This window comes from Drosophila albomicans, chromosome 2L (genome assembly GCF_009650485.2).
Source record: "Drosophila albomicans strain 15112-1751.03 chromosome 2L, ASM965048v2, whole genome shotgun sequence".
Classification (NCBI taxonomy): Eukaryota; Metazoa; Arthropoda; class Insecta; order Diptera; family Drosophilidae; genus Drosophila; species Drosophila albomicans.
In genome coordinates, this window is record NC_047628.2 from 984,951 (window position 1) to 1,011,133 (window position 26,183).

The following is a 26,183-nucleotide window of genomic DNA, read 5'->3' on the forward strand; positions in this document are numbered from 1 at the left end:
GATTTGATCGAATTAGAACCGCCATTTATCGCATTTTAATTGCTTATACTATTGATTTGATTATACAATATTATACTTGTTTGCACACCACTAATTAAAAATTGGCGGCCTATTGTGAAATTACCAAATCTGTGGGCCATGGTTTAAATGAAAAACGCTCTAGGCTAAAAGCAAAATTGTAGAAAAAATTTTATTTTTAAATAAAAATATGAATTAATTTGTTTTTCATTAAATACATAACAATATTCAATATAAAAACCTTAATAAATATATACATATATGGGTAATTCTCTGAGGGATGTCGCGTGCGACCAGCTTTTCAGTTACAAAAAAAAAACAAGTAAGAAAACTACAGTCGAGTGTACTCGACTGTGAGATACCCGCTACCCATTTTGAATAAAAGAAATATATTTTGCGGTATTTTTCTCAAAATATACCGATTATACTGCAAAAATACTAAAAATATACCAAATGGTATATTTGGTATATCGATATAGTACCGCATTCAAAATATACCATAGTCGGCACAATATAACAGATTGTCAGCCAAAGCAACTAAGACCCCCAGTAAATAGGCGTTTTTGCCCATACAAAAGTATTTCTTTAATAACTTCGACAATTTTTATCTGATCGCAACCAAATTTTCAGGAATCATAACTACTATAGTAATTATAGTATATACCAAAATTCGCAACTCCAGCTTTGAAATTACGCTTGTTATTCGATTTTTGATTTGCGGGGGCAGAAGTGGGCGTGGCAAAAATTTGAAACAAACATGATCTGCTCGCAAACATAACAAATGCTGTCGAAAAAAAATTATAGCTCTATCTCTTATAGTCTCTGAGATCTAGGTGTTCATACGGACGGACGGACAGACGGACATGGCTAGATCGTCTCGGCTGTTGACGCTGATCAAGAATATATATACTTTATAGGGTCGGACATGCCTCGTTCTACCTGTTACATACATTTCCTGCAGGCACAAAGTTATAATACCCTTCTACCCTATGGGTAGCGGGTATAAACATATTCTGAAACAATTTTCAAAATAAGTAAAGGTTATTTTTATAGCTCTAGATTAGTACTTTAATTAGACCTAAGAATGGGTTTGGAATTTTTTTTCTGTTTTGTTTTCTGTTCTGATAATTGCAAAAATTAACAAATTCGTACGCAAAACCAAAAAATGAACGAATTTATATATTTTATCGTAAAACAGAATAAGTTACTAAAATCAATCTTAGCTCTAAAAATAGTGCTATTCCAAAGCTTTAAGAAAAACCTGCACTTAATTTTAAAATTGTTTTAGTTTATGTTTTTTTTTGTCACTGAAAAGCTGTTCGCACGCGACATTTACCAGAGAATTACCCATATATATATATAAATTACATGTTTTTTGAATTTCCTTATATGTGTAAATAAGTTTCGTGCCGGGCCGGGCCGGGCCTTAGTGAAAAAGTTTCGTGTTCGGCCGGGCCGGGCCTCTCAAAAAAGAGTTTGTTTTCGTGCGGGCCCGGGCCTGTATTTAAGGCCCCCTCTAGTCCGAATAAACTCTCGTCATATAAAGCTAATATTTTAGTGGACAAATTAAAATTTAATGATTCCCAGGAAATATTGTTCTTCAAATTGACTGTTCCGGCTGATCATTTTAATAACATTTGTCAAAGAAAAAATTCGAACTCGTCCGGAATTTCATTTTGAATATGTACTTTACATATGTAGATAGCTCAAAAATTAGTTATCCCTCTCAATTGAATATCAAAATGTAAGAGGTCTGTGTAGTAAATTGATTAATCTTTAATGTCGGTGTCTTTTCTGAAACGTGGCTCGACATACACGATTCGAAAATGTTATGGTTTAAATATCGTAGTTTAGAACTCCTTGTCTCCTTCCTACTAGAGTGGAAAGGTCAGTCACATCAACGACTAATCTGCCTCGGCTAATAGTGTTTTTGGCGCACTGTGGTCAATTAAGCGTTGGTCTAAGAAAATTAATGATCTTTACATTACAAAGCTGCTATATACTTCACTTCTTTATTATTGATAATTGGCTATAGGTCTTATATGTGGAGTTCCTAACATAAAGTTCGTCAAGATAGATTGGAACCCAAATAAAACAATTTTTGCTCTTCGGCTTTCGAGCTCTAAACTGTGATTATAGTACTCACCTGAATTGACTAGTCGATGAGATAAATATAAAAATTCATAACTGACTTAAAGATATTTTCTTCTGGTGACTGGTTATCAAACTAGAACCTAAAAGGTAGCTAGTTAAAAGTTAATTTCTTCAAGCTGTTTTTTTTTTTTTTAATGCAATCTTCAATTGAATTTATTTAGTGTTTTTTTTTAATGTCAATAATTTCGGCATTCAAAGTAAGCGCAAACTAAAAGCGTTTACACAAAATATGTACTTATGCAAACCCGTGTAAGCGTGAGGGCAATATTTAGCTATCGCTGAATATTTTTCTTTGCTCTCTTATCAGCGACACATAAGTGCTGATATTTGCTCTTTGTTTTTGCAAATGCAGATGAACATCTACTTTAATATGTAAAGGCAATAGACAATCGCGCACTCCCTTCCATGCGCTTACAATCTATGCTTTTGCAAAAACGTCAATGCGAGCAACGAAAATTATAAAAATTATAAAACAAACTTATTCTGCGAAACATTACAGGCAGACATGTCTATGTCGTCTCGGCTGTTGACGGTGATTCTTAATCACTGATATATACTTTTTATACTTTACAATAAGACGCTATTGATAAATTAATACAAATCACACTACGCATAGTTGAATTTAGCTGAATTTAAAGGAGTATCGCAATTTTCAGGTGCTATAAAAAAAATCACAAAACATAAGTATGTGTGTACATGTTCGTTGTATGTTGAAGACTATAAATAGGATTTATACTTATCAATCTTCTGAAATAGAAAATGTGAAACTCATAAAAATTAATTTATTATCAACATGCGCCACAGCGGTAAATGTGGACAAAACGATTATTTATTTTTGGTGTCTTTTAAATGTGCTTACAGCTAAACTCGATTAAATGAGCACAATTTGCCAGTCATTGGAAAATAGCCTACCAGCCCAATCAGCCTTCTTTTTATTTTATTATTAAAGCTATCTGCACAAACTATTTAATACTATAAGCAATTATTCCGAAAATACGTATACAATAAGTCAACATAGTAGTACATCATGAATACTATAGTTATTATTGTATATACCAAAAATCACGGCTCTAGCTTCAAAATTCTACTTTACTATTCAATATTTTTCGGTTTAAGCGGACGGAAAAGGCGTTGCAAAAATTTTAAACATATATCTATCTCTATCTCCTAAGTTTCTGAAATCCAGTGTTTCATACGAACAGACGACCTGACAGACAGTCAAGTGTCGATCGTTTTTTACGCCACTCCAATCTAGGCAGAAGCAATTAAGACCAGGAATTACGCCTGAGGCATCCGATAAGCGATAGACGAAAAATCGGTGGGCACGGACAAAACAGAAGTAGCGCACGTCGTGCAGCTAGGGAGGCCAGCTTGAGAAGCAGGCTACACATGTGGGACTCATATCCAATGGATAGAGCATAAGCTTCTATCTTACTCAACTCCTGAGCATTATTTGTACCATTTTGGTCGTGAGTGGTCGGCAGAGTGCACCTCCTGTCGACGATTCGCAGAGCAAAGGGAAAGTTTCGCTATGGCTGCTGGGTGTACTATTTGACCAGAGAACATGTGCTTATGTGCGGGAAGCCCGAAGTTTGGGAGGAAGCTTGCAGCTATGCAATGTATGTTATGCAGGAATTGTGTCGACTTGATAGTGAGCTCTGAAAACCTGTGAAGCAATAATTAACATTAGTTCCGCAGGGATAGGTAGATCGGTCATTGATCCATCTTCCCATTTACCTTTAATTTAATAAAATATAATTATGCAAAACATTAAAATGAAAAACCTAAGGCTGATCATATACTTCATGGGGTTAGAGATGGCTCCTGCAGGCACAAACTTATTTCGGTAGAGTCTATAAAAATGAGTTCTTCACGCGACCACCAAGTACTGAAATAACAATATACTCACACTTTCTATGTGGTGCCTGATTGTACTTGCACATTCAGATCGCGACAAGTATTTCAGACATGAGTGAAAAGAAAGAAATATAAAAAAAGAGTAAAAAAATACTCGAATACGAAATTGATATTGTATTTATTTGCTGCACTACATAGTAGTTACGGTAGACCGCTGCAGATCTCTGATGAATACATATGACCATAAAATGCTGAAGCCATTAATCGAAGATCAATGTGCGCCACAGAAAACACCAAAATTCAAATCGTTTTCGTATGCAAAATTAGTTCAATAGTTCAGTATTGCCCATGGTTTGATGTGCCTTTTCAACGAATAAAAAACAAGCTCACGTTTTTTTAGCGCCTTTACATTGATTTGGAAAATACAATTCATTTTTACAAATTATTGTGAATATAAAACAAAGCTTATTATAGTTACATATAAAAAAAGTAAGGTATATATACAAATAGTTTATAAAATAAAATTTAAATTACATTTGGTCATGCATTATTATGTATATTTCCTGAAATATATGTAAATCACACTTAACTATATAATTTCATTAGGTTCTACATAATTGCATTATTTCGTATCATTTGTATAAATAGGTTGTATATTAATAACATTTTTTATATAAAACTATATTTTCATACAGATTATAAAACCATCTTAGCGGAAGACTAGAAAGGTAACAATAGTGGAAAGTGATCCGAAGACATGATTTTCTTATTCTATTTAACGTCTATGTTTGTTATGAGTATGAATTACCTATTATTTTTACATTCTTGGTCTTTAGAGCCTCTTGTTGGGCTTCTGTACTTCAAATTCTAAACATTGACAGAAGTTTATTATCTAAAAATATTATTTATGTATATAAAATTCGGTCTTGTGTTAACAAATTCCAAAATCCCTTTTTTTTGGGGGAGTCATTTTTCATTATCGGTAGAATAGATAAACAAATTTGAATGTTTCACACTCATTAATTGCAGCCATCTACAAGGCCATATCTAAGGCATGCAAACTTTCAATTTCGGGATCAAAGCTTGCATCACATGTTGATAGCCAATCCCAAACGCGCCGCCGGACCATTGTTTGATCAATAGGTATATCTAGACCATAGCTTGACATCATCCTTTTGAAGCGTAACTTATTCTCATCTCCAGAGATTCGTCCTTCGCGCTGGTTAAGATAGATGCATGAATCTTGATCATGTTGATTTGGAGAGATTAGCGTAGCTGACTTGGAAGCTGAAATGCGGCATTCCACCCATCGATCTTTCATGTACTTGTTGACTTCAGTAATCTTGCAACGATCCTCGGAATCGTGACTCAAATACTTGCGAAAGCACCGCATAAGCCGTGGAGAGAAGCGACGGAAATTGTCAGGCACTTTTGTCGTCTTTCTCTGCTCATACTTCATAAAGTTGGCATACGACTGATCCTTAACCCAATCAGCGGATTGCCATGGTGGACTGCCAGTAAGAATGTTGTATAGCAATATACCAAATTGCCAAGAGTCGCTGATCGGCAAACACTGAAAGCGCTCATTTTTTATTAACTCGAGTTGCTCTGGGGGCACGCAACTGGTCCACGTATGCTTCACCTTGTGTACCAACAAACCCTTTTTAGTGGTAGCCCCAAAATCACAAAGTTTCACTCTCGTAAAATCTGGAGTAAAAACCAACACATTCTCAATTTTAAGATCACGATGTACCAAATTTTTTGAGTGCATAAAACCAAGAGCTGAGCTCAACTGTTCGGCAATCAATTTGCAGGCTGTCTCATGCAAACCATTTGGGCCAATATTAGAGGCCAAATCCCCATACGGTGCATGCTCCATAGCATAGACGTAGTAATCCATGGTTTGAAATGCCACAGCATATGCGCTGAGTATTTGATGATGATGAGATAGCTCATAGTTGTAGTGGAACTCTTTTTGAAACTCTCTGATCGTGGTAAGCTCAGCGTGGACCGCCTTTAGCACAACTGTTGTGTTTGTTTGCCTGTGACGGCAAAGCAGAATTTTGGCAAAACAGCCCTCAGCCAATGTCTTTTCAATGTTGTACTGATCTGCGAATGTCATCAACGGCAGCTCCACATCTGGAATCAAATGAATTTGGCCCCCATCATTCTTATCTGGCTTCTTGTAAATGCTGCTACGGCGGCTTACAGATGCACCTGGTACCTCCAACTTGCCGGTACTAGTGCTAATCGGTGTCAATGGAGTACTGCATCGCTTCTGGTTGTTATGATTGGTACAGGTGCTACTGTTGTTATTGCTATTACGGCTATTCGTACTGCCACCATCGCCGAATGATCGGCGCAAACGAAAGGAAAACGATCGTTTCTCTGAAAAGGAAAAAAATGAAAAAAAAAATTCAAAAATTAATTTAAAACTAAAAGTTAGTGTATTCTTAATAATATCCAATTTTCCCAGATCATGTTCATTTTTCAAAAATATTGCAGATACTCAGGTCCATTGGTTAATTGTATGTACATATGTAGGTATACATACATACATATATAAACATTAATAAATTTAAAGCAAAAATCGAAAAGAGGCAAATTACAAATAACTAAAATACAAAATACACAAGCCGCATAAAATAACAAAAAGGCTGCTGGAATGGAAGTATATTTTTGCGTTTTATTTTTTGGTATATTTGTAGAATATGGTTTAATTGAAAATGGGCAGCGGGTATCTCACAGTCGAGCACTTTTTACTGTAACTTTCTTAATTGTTTCTGTGTATATTTTTGCGACAGCCGCCTGATAAACGCATATACTTCAATACCTTGTATGTACCATATGTACATAAGTAATCATTTAATATCGAAAATGATCTGATCAAAACGGTGATTTCCCAAAAAAAATTAAATGTGTATGAACAAAATGAACCAAAATAAGCGTCGCATAAAATGTAATCGAGGTCCAATTAACAAGTCCCCTGTAGAAAGTTCCTCTGTACATAAAGGAACAAATATAAAAACATTGCACACATATATATTTTCCGCTTGAACTATGTAAAGAGCAAAGCTGCTCAACCTCAACGAGCCCATCGGAATGCCTATTATTGTTTTCACACCTCAACGGTAGGTCGCATAAACTTCTACAGATGTTGGAAGAATTGAAGCAGAATAAACATTTTAAAAGATTTTCATTTAAAATTTTGAAAACATATTTATTATTTTGCAAAAAACTTTCAAGCTTGCATTTCTTTTTTTATCCATATCTCAATTCCCATATAGTAATTATGTATCTATTCTATACCACTATTATCATCATACAGAATATTTGTATTAAAAAAACAAACTTTTAAGCAAATAAATGGTAGATCATAAAAAAAAAAGAAGTGTTGGAGCGAAAAGTCTTAACAACGAGTATTTTAGGCAATTTTGCAGACAGATTACCTATACATAAATGGGTAAAATCAATAAAATTAAGGTGAATCAGGGATAGTAATAAGTTGTATAATTGAAATTCATGTATCTGAATAAGCAATACCAGCGGGGCCACGGCCCCATTCCGGTCTGGTTTGTTTCGTTCTCGGTATGGTCGTGATACCTCGCCTTGTCTGCTTGACAGCCCGCCCGCTATAGTATATGACTTTGGGGGCATTGCTGACGTCAATGGGCAAGTCGTTGTCACTCGTGTATGTATCTTTGTATACGTAGACAAAGTGGGCTGCTGTGTCTATTCTCAGCAGCCGTGCGGGCGTCTACAAATGAGTTATACTTGCATTCATTTTTAAATAATATCTTTAGGCTGTCTGAATTATTATTATTGTTTCGAGCACGGGAGATATTGTCCAATCAACTTATTTGATTACCAATAAACAAATACAGACAACAAAGACTGACCAACTATTATTACTTTGTTGACGATATGATATTACATTTGGATGCAAAATTTATAGAAATCTAGAACTGGTGCTGAAACATACATTTGGTTTGTTTACCCTTAAATTGTTTACATAAAAAAGTATATAATGAAAGGCTATTATTGCCATGGCTGTCGCCGCTCCCAGAGTTCGATTGATGATTATACATAGCATGTTTATATGCTAGAAACTACATATATTATAACACATTACATTTTCGCAAATATATTTTATTCGTGTGAATATTAATACATAAATACGTAAATTTGCGGGTGTAAAAGTAAATTTCTGTTTAGCCTGGATGGAACAGCAAATATCAAATAGACAAAAAGCAATAAATAATATAAGACATTAATTTTTTAATGTACAGCAATTCCGGGGACTACACACAAACATGCATATATATATATATATATATATATATATATATATATATATATATATATATATATATGAAAAATATATATTAATATATATATGTATTTGTTTATTTGTATATATGTATGTATGTAAGTACATATGTAGTTTTTGAGCGACGAAAACAAAAAGATGAAAAAACGCGGCGGTAAAGATTAATTTTTATTTATAAGTAAACGCAAATATAATTTTATTGTTCTATTCGCGAATTTATAAAACGCCATTAGATCTTTGATTGCTATCTACATATAACGCGTATATAGGAATGTACATACAAATATGTATACATATGTACATGTGCAAGGGGACAATTCATTCATACATACATATGTATATTTTAGGCAAGCGAATAAGTATTCCATATCTAAATTGTTTCTCTGTTTAAGTAATAACGTATTGATAGAAATACATAAGTCAATCAACTCTACAAAGCTAATCAAGATTATATATATTATATTATCATTTGTCTTTTTTCCGTCAGATAAAAGGCAATAATACCTACATATTTGTAACAGCAGAAGCGATGGCATTTTAAAATATTTGAAGGAGGAGTAGGAGGCGTATCCGACTCCATAACATCATTTATTATTTTTGCATATATGTAGATCAAGTTTGTTTTAGATCAGGGGTGCTCAAATTCGTCTTATGGCAGTGCGTCTACTAACACAGACACAAGAAAACGTGTACATATGTAGCGGCGCTTTTGTGTTGAGGCGCAGCTATGCACTGAGAGAAATTACGATTGTATTTTGTGTTTACATCCAGAACTACGAAGCATATTACGCATTTTAATAAATCAAAAGCCAACGCAGACAGAAGAATAAGTTCCAGTGCATGTGTTCGAGGAAAAAACAAAAACAAAATACATTGCGGTCAGCGAAGCGTGACGACGGAAAGAGATGTAAAGGAGAAACAAGCAAAATTGTTTTTGTTTCGCATGCAAATCGAAGCCCATATGCACGGTGCTTATGGGCGCACTACCCATAAGCACAGAGCATCTACAAAAACAAAAGTGCACTCAGTGTATAGGCGTTGAGCACCCCTGTTTTAGATTGTGCCGCGAAGTGTAGTTTTTTGGTCTATACAATCAGTTCAGTCGCAGATCGAATACGGAACGATGAACACGAGCGTATTTTGTCGAGCTGTGCTTTCGTTTGTATACATGCGTCTATTTATTTACATGCTCACCTATATTGGTATGTGTATGCATGTGAAGTTTGGCAACGCACAATTGCCGCATAGGCTATTAGCTAACGTATGTATTATGGTAATGTCAACATCGATGTATTGATATTTTTGCCCAATTTCGAACACTGCGAACTCAGTGTATTCCAAAAAAATATAAAATGGTATTTTGTTTTCAATATGTCTTTTAAAAGCGAGTAAAAAATCGTACTAAACAACTTTTGAAAAGTCGCTGTATTGATGTCTTTTTGCTCAATTCATTGGAAACTTCGATGCCACCAACAATGTTGTCAAACATCGATTATCACAAAATTTGATGTTTGCTACTAATCGATAGTTGTGAAAAATATACGAGCATATCGATAATATATTTTTAAAACGAAAGCACTGTACAATGTACGGTGTAAACTCCATTTAAAATAAAACGGACTTGTAACATTTTTGCGGCGACATTTCGCTTCGCAGTTCCCAGCACAGAAAACATTTGAAGTGTATCGCTACTCAACATACATATGTATATGAAATCATCAGTTTCACATGCAGAAAATAGACAATATATTATTTATTCGCACTCATATCGGCAAAGTGAAAAGAAGCGTCAAAATGGATAATTTAAAAAAAAAAAATTAAAAATAATGCGTCTGAGGCATTTTCTAGTGAAGAGAAATAACATTAAATAAAATTATGGAGTCGCAATATTATATACGACATTTAAAATTAAAAAAATGTTCAACCAATTTGCAATAATATGTGCTTGAGATATTGTCGCCATAAAAATAGGCAATGAATAAGCTTTCATCTATATTTTTTTTAATAATTATATTTATTTTAAAAGATAAATGTTTGAATTGTGTGGCCATATATTTTTTTACCATCTCCGTGTCAAATTTAGGGCTTTAAAGATTGCCAAAAAATGGTCACCCTCAAATTTGTGGAACTAGCAAAATAAATTGCTTTTCCACAAATTTTGCTCATCTGGCACCAGCACTTAACTCTCAAGATATTAGTAATTTGTGTATATCATATATGTATGTCGGGTTATTATTATTTTCTTCCATATTAAATTACGCGGATTGTATACGGCGAATAAACTTGATCACGCCACTGCCAACTTAGAAGTGTTCGCCAACCTTTTTGCATACCGAAAATGCTCTTCAGAAAAGCTGCAACGAACATACTTCTATCTCTGTCTCTCGTAGTGGCTCAAGCATACACGCACAACAATCGTTGTGTGTATCTCTCTTTCGAACCTCTATCCTCACGCAACATCTCTCTCTCAAACGTCTAACCTCACGCAACATCTCTCTCTCATGTTCGCATCGAACTATCCTGACCATCTGGCGAATAGAAGGATCAAAGCGTACTAACAAACAACCGTTATAGTGTAGAGACAAGAAATGACACTTGGTACGCGTATTTGATTTAAGTCTTTTACACTGACTACCATAATTTAAGATCCGACATGTACATATACATATATACAGTTGTCTATTTAGCTCATATGTATGCATTTGCAAAAGGCAAGTTTGTATGCATCCATTTTCCATGTTTCTTTATTGACTTGAACTAGACCCTTTATTTACAGACTGTCGGCTTAATACATGCATATGTATGTACATATATACATAGAAAATAAAAATCGACTGATCTGGTGTTTCTCTATATAACAGTTAGAATGATTCCTTTTATTTTTTTCTATGTACTGTTAGTTAGTAATACTAATACAAAAACATTGAGGTTCCATCTCTTCTCGTATACTATCTTATTCTTGTATCCTCTGTTTGTAAACCTTTGCTTAAAAGAAATAAATAAATTAAGTACTTTACATTTTTTAACTACTATTATACATTAATAGGAGACATAAATGCACAACATTATAGAAGTCAGTGTTGCAACATTTCTCCACGAAAATGACTTCAGTTCAACGAAAGTTAAGAGCTATCGCCTTCGCCAAAGCACGATAACAATTTGGAATGTTTTATGTTACACACATTTTTACAAAACTAAGTAAAACTTTTTTGCTCGTTTTTGATGGTATAAGAAGTTACATTTAACATGTTTACTATTTTTATAATTGAGCTTAAATAAGTAAATCAGGTCACAAGTGCTTTGAATATACAATTTGAATATTCAAACCCACAAAAAATATTATTTAAGCATTAGATACAAAAATGTCAAGCCATAATGAGACGTATTTAACTGCGCAGTTGAAAGAGCACTTCGACAAAGAAGAGGAAGTTTTAAATATTTTGGTTAATCTGGAGCAAGCTTTTCGTGAAATTTACAAGTATTTTCAATGTGAAATGCAGAAACAGATGATACTCATCGAGAGACTATGGCTACTGACTCAACGATATCTCATCTTGATCAGTTCAGTCCCAGGTTGTCGATATCCTCAGGTTTATACTCTATCCGCAGAGGAGGCGATAATTAATGAGTACGAGGAAAAAATAGAAATTCTACGCGCTGCAACGTATGCAACGAGAACTAATCCTTCATAAATTACTAAATATATTCAATCTCTTTTGATCTACAGGGATAGTATGCAAGATGCCATACTGAATTTAAAACAGGATTGCAAGCAGTTCAATAAAATTTACAACCAACTAAATAAACGCATAGGGACCCCTTTGATAATGGGCGATGAGCATCATCAAAGTATTCAGTGCCACAAAATTATGATAACAGACATTTTTAACTATTTTTATTCTACTGTATTAAAAATCAAGTGTTATGTGCATCAGTTGGACCCCATTAACTTAGAAAGTGTTGAGGATTATCGTGAACTATTAAAGAAGGAGACCGAATATGAGGATTTTCAAGATTACCTCATGCATTCATTTGTATATTGCAAGTGCCTACAATCCAGACCCACGTGTCCCATACAAAAGCTGAAATGTTATCACAAGATTGAAACCTTGAAACATACAAGTCGTATCTAAGGTCGAAGTAAATTTAATTACTGTCTGATATGTGAAAGATACGCTAAATTTGGACATTCGTTACTTTTATCTCTTATCTGAACCATAACATCTGTAGTGAACATATGTTGTACAGTAATATATATGTATGTCGATACTTGCAGCAGAAAGTAATAATTAAGAAAACTAATATTACATATATGTACATAATAATGCATATATAATACATTTAAAATATACCATACTGTAAAAAATATATCAGATTGTCAGCCAAGTAGGCGTTTCTTACCATACAAAAGATTTTCTTAAATAACTTCTGCATTTTATATTTGATCGCAACCAAAGTTGCAGGAATAATCAAGACTATATAGTAGTTATTATAATACCCAACAAAATTCGCAACTCTAGCTTTAAATGGGCATGGCAAAAATTTGAAACAAACTTGATTTGCATGCAAACACAAGTGCTGACGAAAAAAAATTATATCTCTATGTCCTATAGTCTCTGAGAAATAGGTGGTCATACAGACTGACGGGCTAACAGACGGACATGGCTATATCGTCTCGGGTGTTGACACACACAAAATTATAATACCCTTCCTCCCTATGGGTAGCGGGTATAAAAAGGCGTATGCAATATAAAACACAAAACGCAAGACTCCATCTCAAATCTGTAGGGGCGATGTTGTCTCTTTGAAATGGAAATTACATGAATTCGAAATTACATGCTTGATTAGTACAAGAGTATCGAGCAGTCTATACATAGTATTATGGAACACGTTCTTAAACAAAGCAACGCAGAAACACTCAAATCAAATTTCATAATACCACAACCCTATCCACAAGTAGCAATTGCTTGAGTTCATCTTTCACGGTATAACGAACCCTTTAAACCTTTGAAAGTGGTTTTCTCCTTCGCCATCTCCGCCTTGGACTGAGTGGCAATCAGGCCGTATTTATAAGCAAAACGTGAGCAATGAGGTGCTCTTGTAATGTTGTAGTTTATAAGAACACTGACGTGCATAGATAGATATGTAAGTTCACACTAGCCAGCTTTCCCTCAGCTTCGCTTCCGTTGATTTAGAGAGGACTACTAATTTTACTAACTAAAGGAAAACTGAAATATTTTAACTAAATTTTTTTAACTATTCAAATATTTCAAACAAAGCTTTGCAGAGATGCTTATCATCTTTTTTTTTTTGCAAATTATTAGTTTTGCCAAATACAATATAAATACTATATACTGTTCATCTGCAAGAATAAGAATAAACCTTCAAAATAATATATAAATTCCTGAGTATTCAAATGAATATGTAAATTCAAAATTGGTAACCAAATTTTAATCAAATTATATTGACTGAAGATTATGATTAATATTATCAAATGAATCCAAACAAAATCGACGTCTACTCCAAAAGGAATTTATTTTAATAATTAAGGTGCACAAAAGTTTAATAAAAAAAAGTTTTTTATGAACAAATTGTCTTGACTTTCTACCAGATCGCGGATGATTGCAAGGTGCAGAATAATTCCTTAAAATGGGTTGTACTTATTTTCAGATATAATTTAATTGATACTTGTATATAAAATATATATTAGATATTTTATATTTTCTTGAAATATAGCTTGATGAAAAATCACACAGACGATATTACATATTAACATAGACAGATAACATAGACATTTTTTGTCTAAAGTTAGTTCAAAATAATGTTTTTTTACATTTATTGAGAAATTAAATAAAAAATAAAAATAAATAATAACTTAAGTGTGGTCAAAAAAGCAATTTGGCATTTTTAGGTTCGCGTCCGTGACACTCGTATATCTTCAATAATTAATTAACAAGTAAGAGAGTTACAGTCAAGTGTGCTCGACTGTGAGATACCCGCTACCCATTTTGAATAAAAGTAAAACAGTGCGGCATTATTCATAAAACGGTATATTTGGTAGGAGTGGCAAAAATTTAAAACAAAATTAATCTGCGTGCAAACAAGTGTTATAAAAAAAACCTCTATCTCTTATAATCTCTCAGATCTAGGTGTTCATACGGACGGATGGACAGACGGACTCGGCTGTTGACTCTGATCAAGAATACATATACTTATAGGGTCGGAGATGCTTTCTTCTGCCTGTAACATATATTTCCTGCCGACACAAAGTTAAAATACCGTTTTTTAAATTATGTTAAAACTATTCATTCTCATTCATTCATTCTTTCTTGCGTGTTTAATGAATGCATTTTATAAGAAATATTTATTTTAATATAAGACTGACTAGCTTTGAAGACTGCTTGTTTTTGGTTTGAAAATTTAATTGAGGGGGCGGAAGTGGGCGTGGCAAACATAACAAATGCTGTCAAAAAAATTATAGCTCTATCTCTTGTAGTCTCTGAGATCCAGTGCTTCTTACGGACGGACGGACAGATACACAGACAGACAGACGGACATGGCCAGATCGTTTCGGCTGTTGACGCTGATCAACAATATATATACTTTATAGGGTCGGAGATGCCTCGTTCTACCTGTTACATACATTTCCTGCCGGCACAAAGTTATAATACCCTATGGGTAGCGGGTACGTTTAACGAACAAAAAAGTAATGTAACTTTCTATTAGTAGGAACCATTATGAAGTACTGTTATTGTTATATTAATTTTTATATATTTACGATTAGTAAATTATTGTAATTGTGATTTTTTGTTTTTTTTTTACACTTTTCAGGCAACGGATTAATATAAGATTTATACACTACTATGGTCGCAAAGTGCGGCATTTTTACATTTTTTTTGTGTACGGTATCATTAAATTGACTTTATTTTTTTAATTAGAATACTTCAAGAATACTGAAACATATTTTTAAAAAATTTTAGACTTCGTTGGTAATTTATTATTCGCCCATATTTAAAGACTATGGTCTGGACCCTCTAAAAAAAAAAAATTGGCGGAAAAATTTGTGATTTTTTCTGTCAGATTTATATTTAAATATTAAATCAAACAAAAAAGCTTGAATATGGAATTTAATCGTCAAAGTATGTAATATTAATTATTGGCACTAAATTTTTAGTACATGTGATATATTGTCCAATAGTGCAATGTGTTGTTTGTATGTTTTTAGGTTCCTGGTAACAAATGTATCTGTGTTTCTGTGGAGTGTAACTTGTGCGTCTAGGCTGGTCGAGGCAATATTAAAGCAGAATGTTATTAACCAAACTGTTAACAATCAAATAGTAATTAATATTTTTGCCTGTTTTTGCCCGATTTACGATTTACTGCTGTGAAGCAGTTTGTTTTGCAAAATATCGATGAAAATGAATAAAGTGATGTTCAGGAAATCTTAATAAAAGATAAGCTTATTCAGTTTTTCGGATTGAATAACACTAATTTACGAAAATGCAACAGAAAAGCCTGCGCAATGGCTTGCATCCTCGTTCATAATTGAGTTTCTTAAAATGATGTTCCACGCGAAAAGCCTGGTCGTAAACGATTGACGTATACTGAGGCAGGACCAAGGTTAAAGTGAAAATTAGCATTTGAACTAGTCTATGAAACAGAAAAGTCAATGCTATTGTTGCATGACGTTTTGAAAAGTGTTTATATAATTTTAATTGCTACATAATGTGAGTTTGAGGTATGCCCATCAAAACTTAAAGTAGGTACTTGATGTACTTATAAATTAATATTTATGAGTGGTATCCAATGTCTCCAATTTTGCATAAAGTACTGGTACATTGGCACCAAATTATGGAAACTTCCGTACTTCTTCCAGGGGCTCTCCGAAAAAGGCGTCAGAAGAGCGCAAAAAATTGTACAAACTCGATATGTTTTCTCATGCAAGGAAAAACAGCCGCCTGAATACTATATCAGATGTGTTTAATAGAGCATTGGATACCTCTGACCCACTGTTTTCAACTATAAATCTAAAGGAACGCCAAAGATTAAACTATAAAAAAGCCTACCAAGAGATGTTATAGCTCTTTTGGAATCTCCTGATATTGAGCCTCCAATAACATGGGCATGTGTAGACAATAATGATAATCAGGTAGAAGAAGGCGGAGATAATGAACTCGAAATATTTGGGCAAAGTTCCCTGGAGTTGGAGGAAGAGCTTTGTGAAGAATAAATTTATAACTGGACACCAAGATATGGAGTCACAAAACATAATATTGGGCTCTAATTAATTTTTGATTTAATTTTGCATGGAGCCAAATCAAATTTAAAATGAGAATTTGCTAAAAATATATTAATTTAATAAATTTAGTTTAATTTTATTAATATTACATTAAAATATTTTAAAACAAATTTTTAGAAAAAAAATCTAAAATTATAACCTCATGGTAAGGTGGGCGGGAAGGAAGGCGTGGTCCAAGAAAAAATCCGAAATTCGATCTTTATTTTGTAGGTATATGTACAAAGTTTCATGTTTCTATCTTCAAAAATGGTAAAAATGCCGCAATTCGGGACTCTTAAATATAATATTATAGTAATATAATCCATAACAAAAAGTTTACTAAACAATTTTTACTATGTATTTAAACTAAATATTAAAACTAAAACATGCAAGATAAACTCGAGGCCATATAATTACCAATTGTACCCATTTGTGGTTGCGTTAATCCTGTTTCGGTATCCAAATGAAACTCGTAATTTGATCTAGTTTTGTGGTATATTTTTGAAATATATAAACGACTTTTACACTTATAAAGTCACATTGCAAACTGTATTTGAATGCAAATTACATATTTATTATATATTTATAATTGACAATTTTGTTTGATTCCAGTAACAATAAAAGATTAAGTCCTTCTAAACACAAAAATCATAAGATGGAAACTTTTAGATTTGCGTGTGATTAATGAATTAGTTTCATAGCAGATTCACAATTTTCAATAAGTTTATATACGATAATAATAATGAATAACAACTGAGCCGAATCGCACTCACATAAATAATGAACATACAAATTTCCGATACAAGTTCAACAAAAGCAAGAGAAAACACGTCCGTACGCAAGCAATTTCTCGTTCAGAATGTTTTTATATATTGTAATAAGTCAAATTTTATATTTGTTGCATCTCCATCGGGCTACTACACCGTTCTGGATAATCAGTGTTCGTGCTTGCTTCGGCCTCCTCGAGTTGGAGAAAAGCTCTAGCGCTCATCCAAAGCACACTCAAAAGCTATTTTACTTTAATTTATATGTAGTGTGCCTAAGTTTACTTACAGTACCAAAAGCACACTAAAAAGCTATTTTACTTTAAAATGTATTGTGAGTGATTTTATATTCACCTTATACAGGAGCGGATTCAAAGGTTACATTTAACCAATAAGCATTTGCAAGCTAGGGTTGTTGATAATATATCAAAATAAGGTCGATAATATTTTCAATATCAGCTACACATACGGTAGGAAATGTACGAACAGATAGAAGGAAACGTCTATGACTCCATACAAAATATATATTTTTTAACGATTTTTCTTATTTATTATTATTATTTATTTTTTATTTTATTTAATTTTCTTATTTATGAAGCATTTTACGAGACTTTAAAACAATTTTCGATCTGTTAGGTAAAATGACCAAGGCCATTGTTTTGTCATGAATATTTAAATTTACTTAAAACAGTAATGTTACTACAATCGAGTATGCTCGACTTTAAGATACTTTTTTTTAAGAGATTTACTTGAACAAATTTTTGCCAATCAATACAATAAACGAAAAATATTTAAACTTAAAAAAGGAAAATCTTTTTGGATATTGGATACTCAAAATTCTTGAAGCAATTCAAATGGTAGAAATCTGAGACGTTAAAATGTTGATTTTGTTCGTATCATGATGCAACTTTGCGATGCGTTTGCGCAAAATGAGTTGACTGTGTTGGGTAGTTGACGGTGCAATTGGGAAATATTTTTTATTGGTCATAGCTAAAATATTGTTTTTTTTTTGTGTTTTATGTTCTTAACCGACCCATGGGCAGGGGGCCGCTCCATAATCACACGAGTGAAAACCATTTGATAACCATTTTACAAGGTGAAAATCGCCACAAAAAATTGATTAAAATGTTAAATCAGTTGTCCAAATTTGTTTGTGTTACGAAGTCTATGACAGTTTTCGAACTGCTGAGAATTGCATGTGAAACATTTCCGATAATTCCGCAAGTATCGCACAAGAAGTCCAAAGTAGAGCTGGAAAACAATCGATGGTTTCGATGTTTTTGAAAGTAAACATCGATGGAACATCGGTGTGTTCAGTTACCAATACATACGCATGTTTACATTTTCACTTGTATGCATAGCGTCATTTAGAAACAACACTTCTCACAAACCAACACCATGGTTCGCTTCCAAGGAAATATAAATTTCACTTCATGTAATCAAAAATTTAATAAAAATTAAATAATGCGACACAAAAGCAATTTTACTTACGTTGTCCTCAATTCACAGATATAATAAAAACAAGCGATAGTGGCCAAAGAACCGATGTTTATAAAATTTAAAAAAGTCAATAGTATCGATAGTGTCATCGATTGTTTTCCAGCTGCAGCATTTTGAAAACTGTGAAAGAGTTGTACTCCTCTGAGGTGCAAAAACATCGATGTTTCCCAGGCACAACATCGATAAATCGATATATCGAACAAAATTTTTGAATTTATAAAACGATCAAAAAGTAAACGAAAAAAGTAAATAAATGTATTTCAAAAACAACTTAAAATGAATATAACGGAACTCTTTTTTCAGTTTCGTACAAACTAACAATTCATTTTTTCTTATAAACTTGTTACGTTTTTAGGTATCGTTTGTGCCAGCAGTTGGGGGGTTATCGATATATCGCGAGGCGATATATCGGAGGTAAGAAATCGTAACTCCTAGGGTGGGAGGGAGTTTTAAACTGCTCCTCCTGTTAAATAGGAGATGAAAGAGAAACGTCAAATTTTTTTCAGGAAGGAGCATGTGGATTTTGCTGAGTCGAGGAGTTGATTCTTGATCGATGTTGGAGACGGTCCACCGCAAGAAGGAAGAGAAATTGCTTTTCGCTGGTCGAGTTTTTTTCTTGGGTTTTGGTTGTTCGCATCGTAGATGTGATTTTAAAATTGGTATCACGTAACGCCGGGTATTCAAAACCGACTATAACGTCCAAAAATATAACGGCGCGACAATCAATGGCATCACCGCTGGACAAGTGCGGACAACCGTCGCAGCACGACGACGCCAACACCACCAGCAGCTATCATCGCGGGAACGAGGCCCGAGTGTGGAGGCCCCTCACATCGCGACGACAGACGACGCCTGGAAAGTTGAGAAGCAACTTACAACCGCAACCACCAGAGCAACAGCAGCAGCAACAACCACTGAAATCCTGGTCTGGTGCGTCCGCTTTTATCGCTCATTGCGTAGCTGTTCTGTGCCCAAAGTGCAAGTCCAAATACAACGTCGAGTGCGTAACGGCGAGCGACACCAGCGGCCACAATCACCGCTGGATAAGTGCGGGCAACCGTCGCCGCGAGAAAACACACGGCGCTTTAACGACGGGAGCAGCATCGACGACGTGGGATAGCGAGCGAGACAAAGCCACCAACCCTGTGGCAGGAGGAGGAGGCCGACTGGTGAGTCAGTGCCCGTTCTCGTTCAAATCGCCATTATCTGTGGTAGCGGATTGCTCGATCCAGCTCGCGATCGTCGTCAATTCTAAACTGCATAAACGTAGACAGCAATTAATTCTTTTTTTTCGAGATCTCTATATTTTTATACCCGCTACCCATAGGGTAGAAGGGTATTATAACTTTGTGCCGGCAGGAAATGTATGTAACAGGTAGAAGGAGGCATCTCCGACCCTATAAAGTATATATATTCTTGATCAGCGTCAACAGCCGAGACGATATAGCCATGTCCGTCTGTCCGTCTGTGTGTCTGTCCGTCCGTCCGTATGAAACACTGGATCTCAGAGACTATAAGAGATAGAGCTATAATTTTTTTTCGACATCATTTGTTATGTTTGCACGCAGATCAAGTTTGTTTCAAACGCCCACTTCCGCCCCCGCAAATCAAAAAAATCGAATAACAAGCGTAATTTTAAAGCTAGAGTTGCGAATTTTGGTTTATACACTAATTACTATAGTAGTTATGATTTGGTTGCGATCAGATAAAAATTGTGGAAGTTTTTAAATAAATACTTTTGTATGGACAAAAACGCCTACTTACTAGGGGTCTGAGTTGTTTTGGCCGACAATCTGGTACATTGTGCCGTCTATGGTATATTTTCAATGGTGTACTATATCGATATACCAAACATATCATTCGGTATATTTTTAGTATTTTTTTAGTATTTTCGGTATATTTTGAAAATGATACCGCAATATTTTGGCTTTATTAAATTTGGGAAGCGGGTATCTCACAGGCGAGCACACTCGACTGTAACTTTCTTACTTGTTTTCTGCCGACCTTATCAGTAAATTATAAATTTTGTGAAGTAAATTAAAATTCAAATTAAATTAAAGTAGATAAACAACTATTTTCTTGTGCAAATGACAGAGTAGGGGCGACAAAACACCTTCATACATATGTACATACATACATTCTTAAAAATCTACTTGCTGCGGGATTATATGATTATGTTTACTAATTTATATATACACACATTTTATCTATTATAACCCATATCGCCCCTTCACCAATCCCAAGAGCTCTTAGGTAGGTTAAGGTTGACAATAAATCGACTTAGATAAATACTTATATAAAAACATGCGCATATAAACTGGTAAATAAATATATACGAACCGCCCGGATGCGTTACATGTAAAAGAAGTTGTCCTTTACGCCGTTGCGGCTATATGGTGGTTTCTCTCGTCCTACTGCGTGATTTTTTTTAATCTTGCTCCTTTGCCATTCTAGAGTCCAAATATTTGTTTGTTATCTGTAAATAAAAATAAATAAATTAAATGTTAGTATTTAAGGAAAATTCTTGGATAATATAATTGTAATTACCTTGAACATGGTTGTGTGAGTTTTCTCAGCATGGTGGGGAGGGGAAATCCGCAGCGCTACGCCAGATGAGGAGCGGCCACTGACGTGGTGGCCAACGCAAGGGAGATGGCGCCGATGTGGCCATCTCAGGCAGGGTAGGTACACCGGGGTCCAACTGGGCCCTATTCAAACATAAAATTGGATCAGTGAGTGTATTTATTGTTGTTTTCTTTGTACTTACCGTCGTCAATAGGTTTTTTTTGTATCTCCTTTTGTTTAGCGCAATTTTCAATTGCGCGGCAGCTGTTTTGTTTTTCTATTAGTGATGCGTTTCTTCCGTCTTAAAGCAGCTGTTTTGTATCGGTGGAGTTATCGACGAAACTCAACCTGAATACCGATGAGCCAGCCGGCGCGACCCCAGGGAGGACAAAAAGTCCGTAACAAACTACATTTTGATTTAGGGAGAACAAATTAAATCTCTATTTTTATTCAAAAATAAGAGAATGTTTACGTGTTTTGCCTTTAGCGCTGCTCTACGCTCTGATATTAGCTGTTCAGCTTTCCTGAAGAGCCTTTCAGATTCGACTGATGTGGCTGGGACACATAGAAATCGACGAGCGAGTGGTTTTAGGCCATTGTCATCTTGGGAGCACTGAAAAGATACAAATTTAGAAAAGCTATGGTATTCAATTTGTTTATATGCTTACTTTCCAAAATTCCAAAGGAGCACTCTCTCTTCGATGTATCGATGTTGGCTCCGATGTTTTTGCAGCTCTACTCCTCTTCCTATTCTAATTTAATATGTTTATATATCTCGAAGATTGCGTCTTTAGCAATTCAGCTTACCAGTTTACCAACATTTCAGTTTACGTTTTTTGGAATGTTTGAGTGTCCCGGAATGTAATGGGATACCAGATTATTTTATCGATCATGTTGAATGTGATATGATTGTCGTGGCTCATTTTGCATGATTGATGGTTCTATTCTATTCTAATTCTGCTGTCCGTAAGAATAGCGGCACGAGGCAGATTTTTGGATAGACCAAATTCGAGTGCTTTGTCAATTCCACATACAAAGCTTGCAATCCAATCGACTACCCACAAAAACCCAATTTGTTAAGCTTACTCTGGAGTATGTTCACGGAGTCAAATTCTTTCTTGAGGTCTAGACATGCTACTAAAACTTAGTATTGCTTTGACTTTAGCGATTGAACTTTATTGATTAGAACGTTGATGCACAATGCTGTAGATCTACGACGTCGAAAAGCATATGCTCTCTCTGCGATTATCGAGTTAGTGCGAGTGTGCTCCTACATTCTTTGTTTCACTAGTCCCTCTAGTATTTTGAAAGAAACACTTAATAGGCAGATTGCACTATGGGCAAAAAGTCCCGAATTGCGGCATTTTTACCATTTTTGAAGATAGAAACATGAAACTATGTACATATACCTAAAAAATAAAGATCGAATTTCGGATTTTTTTCTTTTTTCAATTGGACCACGCCTTCCTTCCCGCCCACCTTACCATGAGGTTTTTTATTATTTTTGTTTTAAAATATTTTAATGTAATTTATTAATTTAAACTAAACTAAATTTATTAAATTAATATATTTTTAGCAAATTCGCATTTTAAATTTGATTTGAATCCTTGCAAAATTAAATCAAAAATTAATTAGAGCCCAATATTAAGTTTAGTGACTCCATACCTTGGTGTCCAGTTAATAATTCATTCTTCACAAAGCTCTTCCTCCAACTCCAGGGAACTTTGCCCAAAAATTTCGAGTTCATTATCTCCGCCTTCTTTTACCTGATTATCATTATTGTCTACACATGCCCATGTTATTGGGGGCTCAATATCAGGAGATTCCAAATTCTTGGTAGGCTTTTTAATAGTTTAATCTTTGGCGTTCCTTTAGATTTATAGTTGAAAACAGTGGGTCAGAGGTATCCAATGCTCTATTAAACACATCTGATATGGTATTCAGGCGGCTGTTTTTCCTTGCATGAGAAAACATATCGAGTTTGTACAATTTTTTGCGCTCTTCTGACGTATTTTCACGGAGAGCCCCTATTAGAAGTACGGAGGTTTCCATAAATTGGTGCCAATGTACCAGTACTTTATGCAAAATTTGAGACATTGGATACCACTTATAAGTATTAACGAAGTATGTATATCAAGTACCTACTCTAAGTTTGGATGGGCGTACCTCAAACTCACATTATATAGCAACTAAAATTATATAAATACTTTTCAAAACGGCATGAACAATAGCATTGTATTTTCTGTTTCATAGACTAGTTCAAATGCTAATTTTCACTTTAACCTTGGTCCTGCCTCAGTATACGTCAAGCGTTTACGACCAGGCTTTTCGCGTGGAACATCATTTTAAGAAACTCAATTATGAACGAGGATGCAAGCCATTGCGCAGGCTTTTCTGTTGCATTTTCGTAAATTAGTCTTATTCAATCCGAAAAACGGGCAAAAATGTTAACCACTATTTGATTGTTAACAGTTTGGTTAATAACATTCAGCTTTAATATTCCCTTGACCGGCCTAGACGCACTAGTTACACTCCACAGAAACACAAATACATTTGTTACCAGGGACCTAAAAATATACCAACAACACATTGCACGATTGGACAATATATCACATGTACTAAAAATGTAGTGCCAATAATTAATATTACATACTTTGACGATTAAATTTCATATTCAAGCTTTTTTATTTGATTTAATATTTGAATATAAAACTGACAGAAAAAATCACAAATTTTCACGCCAATTTTTTTTTTTAGAGGGTCCAGACCATAGTCTTTAAATATGGGCGAATAACAAATTACCAACGAAGTCTAACATTTTTTAAAAATATGTTTCAGTATTCTTGAAGTATTCTAATTCAAAAAATAAAGTCAATTTAATGATACCGAACACAAAAAAATGTAAAAATGCCGCACTTAGCGACTTTTTGCCCATAGTGGATTGGTCTGTAGTTCCTGACTATTGAGGTGTCTGAACCTTGCTTGGGAAAGGGGACTACTCTAATCCTTATCCAGTTTTCAAGAATCTCGCCCATGGACGATTTCTAGATAAGCATCTCTAGAAAACAATTCTCCCTTCTGTGATCTAACCTTTGAATCATTTTGTAGGAAATGCCGTGTAAACATCCAGCAGTGTTCTTGCAATCCCAATACAGTTCGTCTAAAAGTAAATTAAAATTAAATCGTTTGTTTTATTTTTTATTTACCCTTCGTATAACGCGAAAAACATAATTGGCGCAGCTGGTAAGATATGTTCTAAAAGAATAAATCAACAAACAGACCGTTAAAGGATTCTAACATTATCCAAGGTCAACGCGAATAACGTTGTGTCTTTTTAAATAAATATCCGCTAAAAACATCTACGTGCGTGAAGTGCAGTGAGAAATCGGAAAAACCAAGACATTTGTGTATCCGAGCAAGTGGACAGCATTAAGAATAGCACTAATCGAAGAATTCAAAACCCAAACACCATATGAAGAACTGCTGGGACGATTATATAACACCAACTGGAATGAAAATCTACGTAAGGTCACAGAAGAACTTGAGCGGAAGTCCTATATTGTCACTAACACTAATTAGCATTAGATAACGACCCTAATAACACAATATTGTATACAGTCGCTTTGAAAACAACAGTTAACAATAAAGGTACAGTCGAATGTGAGATGCCCGCCACCCCTTTTTAATAAAAGAAATATATTTTGCGGTATTTTTCTCAAAGTATACCGAATATACTGCAAAAATATTTAAAAAATATACCAAATGTTATATTTTGTATATCGATATAGTACCGCATTCAAAATATACCATAGACGGCGCAATATACTAGATTGTCAGCCAAAGCAACTAAGACCCCTAGTAAGTAGGCGTTTTTGCCCATACAGAAGTATTTCTTTAATAACTTCGACAATTTTTATCTGATCGCAACCCAATTTTTAGGAATCATAACTACTATAGTAGTTATTGTACATATATACCAAAACTCTAGCTTTAAAATTACGCTTGTTTTTCGATTTTTTTGATTTGCGGAGGCGGAAGTGAGCGTGACAAAAATTTGAAACAAACTTGATCTGCGTGCAAACATAACAAATGCTGTCGATAAAAATTATAGTTCTATCTCTTATAGTCTCTGAGATTTAGTGTTTCATACGGACGGACGGACGGACGGACAGACACATAGACGGACAGACGGACATGGCTAGATCGTCTCGGCTGTTGACGCTGATCAAGAATATATATACTTCATAGGGTCGGAGATGCCTCGTTCTACCTGTTACATATATTTCCTGCCGGCACAAAGTTATAATACCCTTCCTAGGTGAGGATGCTATAAGCACAGGAGCAAGTATAGTACATAGTGGTCAATACTATATTCCTATAACAGCAAGGCCTTTAAATTATTTCAATAGGCAAATAGAATTCATAAAAAGTAATGACAACAAAGTCGAAACAATTCACTACTTTCACAAACTAAATATTAAAATCAATTACAAAGATATGACTAACCAGTATGCCAGACAAATATGATAAAAAAAATATCTTTGCTCGAAAAAGAGTATTATCTATTTTCACAATGAAATAGATTTCCAAATTTTCCCAAGAGCTTATTTAGAGATCATTGGTTCGAATAATTAAACTAAAGTAATGAAAACAAGTTTCAAACTTATTTGCAGAATTCAAATTCAAATATTGAAAACTCATAAAATACTTGTACATC

General features: G+C 34.4%; 2 protein-coding genes and 2 long non-coding RNA genes across 5 annotated transcripts; 1 reads left to right on the forward strand and 3 right to left on the reverse strand.

The window, feature by feature from the left end:
• Positions 1-4,261: 4,261 nt before the first annotated feature.
• Positions 4,262-17,502, reverse strand: LOC117565617 (serine/threonine-protein kinase meng-po). Its single transcript, XM_034244823.2, has 2 exons — positions 17,055-17,502; positions 4,262-6,417 (listed from the first exon to the last, which is right to left on the reverse strand). Exons 1-2 carry the CDS (start codon positions 17,065-17,067, stop codon positions 5,063-5,065), a joined length of 1,368 nt encoding a protein of 455 aa, XP_034100714.1. The 5' UTR covers positions 17,068-17,502; the 3' UTR covers positions 4,262-5,062.
• Positions 11,652-12,727, forward strand: LOC117565622 (uncharacterized). 2 transcript variants are annotated; one of them, XM_052002791.1, is made up of 2 exons: positions 11,652-11,987; positions 12,087-12,727. In XM_052002791.1, the coding sequence occupies exons 1-2, from the start codon at positions 11,722-11,724 to the stop codon at positions 12,490-12,492; spliced, it is 672 nt and encodes a 223-aa protein (XP_051858751.1). In that variant the 5' UTR covers positions 11,652-11,721; the 3' UTR covers positions 12,493-12,727. The 2 variants fall into 2 exon arrangements, with proteins under 2 accessions (XP_051858751.1, XP_034100726.2); XM_034244835.2 differs by having other exon boundaries at positions 11,655-12,023.
• A 785-nt stretch (positions 17,503-18,287) lies between the features above and the next one.
• Positions 18,288-19,053, reverse strand: LOC127565230 (uncharacterized). Its single transcript, XR_007954609.1, has 3 exons — positions 18,893-19,053; positions 18,733-18,830; positions 18,288-18,652 (listed from the first exon to the last, which is right to left on the reverse strand). It is a non-coding gene; the product is annotated as an uncharacterized LOC127565230 (long non-coding RNA).
• A 1,702-nt stretch (positions 19,054-20,755) lies between these two features.
• On the reverse strand, positions 20,756-22,946 carry LOC127565229 (uncharacterized). The gene is made up of 6 exons (XR_007954608.1): positions 22,274-22,946; positions 22,135-22,213; positions 21,939-22,079; positions 21,669-21,872; positions 21,449-21,609; positions 20,756-21,377 (listed from the first exon to the last, which is right to left on the reverse strand). It is a non-coding gene; the product is annotated as an uncharacterized LOC127565229 (long non-coding RNA).
• Between the last annotated feature and the right edge of the window lie 3,237 nt (positions 22,947-26,183).